Source organism: Calidris pugnax, unplaced genomic scaffold, assembly GCF_001431845.1.
Source record: "Calidris pugnax isolate Ruff unplaced genomic scaffold, ASM143184v1 scaffold244, whole genome shotgun sequence".
Lineage (NCBI taxonomy): Eukaryota > Metazoa > Chordata > Aves > Charadriiformes > Scolopacidae > Calidris > Calidris pugnax.
This window is the reverse complement of record NW_015091141.1, coordinates 2,058,573-2,061,942: the sequence shown is the minus strand read 5'-3', so window position 1 is coordinate 2,061,942 and position 3,370 is coordinate 2,058,573. Positions and strand designations below refer to the sequence as shown.

Sequence of the window (3,370 nt, the reverse complement as noted above, 5' to 3'; positions counted from 1 at the left end):
GGGAGAAAGAGAGAAAGACAGTGACAGAGAGAGGGCAAAGGGGGCACTGGCCTCGGCAGGGGCTGTGGGCGAGGGGGCTGCGGCCCCCAGCCCCCCCCAGCCAGCAGGAGCCCCCCCTTACCTGAGAAGTTCCTGGTGGCCAACATGGTGGTGAGGATGGCGCCCTGCAAAACAGGGGGGGTGCAGGGTGAGGTCGTGGGGCAGGGGGGCCAGGACGGGGTGGGAAGTGGGGCAGGGGGTGCAGGATCGGGCCCTGGGGTGGCAGCGGAAGGGGGGGGTGCAGGATGGGGCTGTGGCACAGGGTGACCCTCCAGGGAGGGGCAGGATGGGACTGTACAGCCCCAGGTACCACTGGGATGGGACCGTGGGCCATGGACGGGCCAGGATGACACCATGCCACACTGGGCATGGCCAACATGGGACTGTGCCCCAGGGGAGAGCCCTGGGGGGGGATGCAGGGTGCTGCTGAGCCCGGGTGGGGGGAGGCACTGGGCATGGCCAGGGCTGGACCCAGCCCTCACCCCACCTGGAGCAGGTCTCACCTTGAGCTTCCTCCGGGCGTTGAACTTTTTCAGACATTCTACCGTCTCCTGCCTGTGCATCATGGAGGCCACGGTGGAGCGTTGCTGCGGGGGACAGGGGGGTCAGCACAGGCGCCAGTGGCCACTGGGGGGGACACAGTGGGGACACAGTGGGGTGGGGGGGATAGCACTTACGCAGACCCACGGGTGCTTAAGGGCTTCATGGGCTGTGATGCGCTTGGCAGGGTTGATGGTCAACATCTGGTTGATGAGGTTTTTTGCTTCAGGGGTGACCGTGTCCCACTCGGGTGAAGGGAACTGTGGGGGGACGGACACACACGGGGACATGGCGGGGTGATGGCTGGTGCAGCCCCATGGAGCCTGTGTCCTTCCGCTTCCCCACGTGTTCCCCAGCCAGCCAACACAGATGTGGCCCAAAGCCACACCCCAGGCTTTGCCTGGTGGTGATTAGGTGTGGTGTCCCTTGTGGTGTCCCTCAGTAGGTTCCAGAGTGAACATACCAGCCGGCCGCAGCACAGAGCAGGGTGCCTAGTGCCAGGGACTTACATCATAGGCACCAGCCTTGATCTGTTGGTAGAGTTTGTGCTGGTCTTCATCCCAAAACGGCGGGTAGCCCACCAGCAAGATGTACAGGATGACGCCTGGGCGAGGGAGAGCCAAGTCAGGGTCAGGGGGGACAGGGACGCCCAGCCTCCCCGTGGTTCCCTCCAGCCCTGCCCAGGGACAGCAGGGTCCCCAAGATGGCCTGTCCCCGCGCCAGCAGGGGCAGTGCTGCCAGATGGCACCGTCCCCCATGGCAGCACCCTCCCAGCTGGGAGAGCGTGGCAGAAGTGGGGCAGGAAGCCTGGGATGGCCACGGGATGGGGCTGGGGTGGGGACGGGATAGAGACAGGATGGGACCAGGATGGGGCCTGGGATAGGACCAGGATGGGGCCTGGGATGGGACCCAGGTGAGGACTGGGATAGGACTGGGACAGGAACTGGGATGGGACTGTGGTGGGGATTCAGGATGGGAATGGGATGGGACGAGGACGGAGCCCAGGAAGGGGAGAGGGTGGGAGTGGGATGGGGACCAGGATGGGACCAGAAGGGACTGGGATGGGGATCAGGAAGGAACTGCAAAGGGGACCAGGTGGGATGGACTCACCACATGCCCAGATGTCCACGGGTTTGCCATAGGCCTCTTTGCGCAGGACTTCAGGGGAGAGGTAGCCAGGTGTGCCCGCGAAGCCTGCAGCCGAGACGGGAAGGAGCCAGCTGAGCGCGGGCACAGGGCAGGGAGAGGGACAGAGGCAAGCAGGGGACACAAGGCGGTGGGCATGGGACTGGGGCACAAGGAGGGGACGGGTGTGCTGGGCACAGGGCAGGGACCTGGTGGGCATGGGACAGGGTAGGCACAGGGCTGGGACATGGTGGGCATGGGACAACAGGGTGGACATGGGATGCAGTGGCATGGGACAGGGACAGGGCATGGACATGGTGGGCAGGGATACAGTGGGCCTGGGGGGACGTGGTGGGCACAGGGCAGGGACGCAGTGGGCAGAGGGGGACATGGTGGGCAGAGGGTAGGGATGTGGTGGGCAGAGGGGGATGGGGTGGGCACAGGGCAGGGACACGGTGGGCAGAGGGGGACGGGGTGGGCACCGGGTAGGGATGTGGCGGGCACAGGGTAGGGACGTGGTGGGCAGAGGGGGGCGCAGTGGGCAGGATGCTGTGAGCACAGAGCAGGGTGGTGGGGAGGGAGGGGGCAGACCCCGGCGGGCAGGGGACAGTGACAGAAGGGGCGTGGGGAGGTGGTGGCACTCACCGAACCAGGCCTGCTGGTCCCCCTGCACCTCGATGGCGAGGCCAAAGTCGGCCAGTTTCACTGCCGCCCCCTTGCACTTGCTGGCCAGGAGCAGGTTCTCGGGCTGGTGTGGGCAGGGACGGGGGGGCCAGGGCAGTGTGACACAGAGGGGACGCCACCCGGAGGGTTACACCACAAGGTCTGTGTGTGCCCCGTGGTACAGCCCCCCATGGCACAGCCCCGGCTCAGCATCCCCCCTCCGTCCCCTCCGGCCGCATGGGGGGAGAGAGTGAACACCCGGTGTGGGACAGGAGGGGGCCGTGATGGGGCGACGTGTGTGAGGTGGCAGTTGGGGGTCCTCAGAGCAGAGAGGAACCCCAGCTGGGGGGGAACAGAGTGACCCCTCCCCCCAGGACCCTGGTGCTTGGGGACCTACTGAGCCAGCCCCTTCCCAACCCCAAGCTGCCCAGGGACCCCCAGACCTGGAGGTTGGGGGGGGGAACACCCTGTGCAGAGGGACGGACAGACGGACAGAAGGAACACTCACCTTGAGGTCCCTGTGGACGACCCCCATTTGGTGGCAGTGGAGGACAGCCTCCAGGATCTGCTGGATGCAGTGGCTGCGTGCAAACGTTTTGGGGGGGGCGGTCAGGGGCACTCTGCCCCCCCCTCCCCACCACCTCTCACATCTCCCCACCCGGGGGCACCCAGGACCTGCGCCCTCCCCCCCAAAACGAGCCCCCTGCCCCTCTGCCAGCACCCCTGGGGGCGGCCTGCAAAAACAAGGGGTGACCTCGTAATGGGGGGGAGGTGTGAAGCTTGGCACCCCCATGTGACCCTGACTTGGGGGGGGAGGTCACCTTTGGGTGACACCCCTGGGGGGTGTCACTGCCTCTGGGGTAACCCCTGAGTGCCCATCAGGAGGTGCTCCCATCTTGGCACAGAGCCATGGAGGGGGGTCACCATCATGGTGCTGCTATGCTCCCCCCCTCCAGCTCTGCTGCTGCCCAGACACCAGGGTCCCCCAGACAGGACTCACGGG

General features: G+C 66.4%; 1 protein-coding gene across 1 annotated transcript in view; it reads right to left on the bottom strand.

The window, feature by feature from the left end:
• Nucleotides 1-5: 5 nt before the first annotated feature.
• Nucleotides 6-3,370, bottom strand: part of CAMK2B (calcium/calmodulin-dependent protein kinase II beta) — a gene marked incomplete at its 3' end in the record, with an annotated part of 7,514 nt that continues 4,149 nt past the window's right edge. The window contains exons 6-12 of the mRNA XM_014958689.1: nucleotides 2,876-2,969; nucleotides 2,350-2,452; nucleotides 1,690-1,773; nucleotides 1,089-1,183; nucleotides 717-839; nucleotides 543-626; nucleotides 6-164 (exon numbers count right to left, since the gene is read on the bottom strand). Of these exons, the coding sequence (XP_014814175.1) occupies nucleotides 6-164; nucleotides 543-626; nucleotides 717-839; nucleotides 1,089-1,183; nucleotides 1,690-1,773; nucleotides 2,350-2,452; nucleotides 2,876-2,969 (742 nt within the window). The remainder of the gene's footprint in view (nucleotides 165-542; nucleotides 627-716; nucleotides 840-1,088; nucleotides 1,184-1,689; nucleotides 1,774-2,349; nucleotides 2,453-2,875; nucleotides 2,970-3,370) is intronic.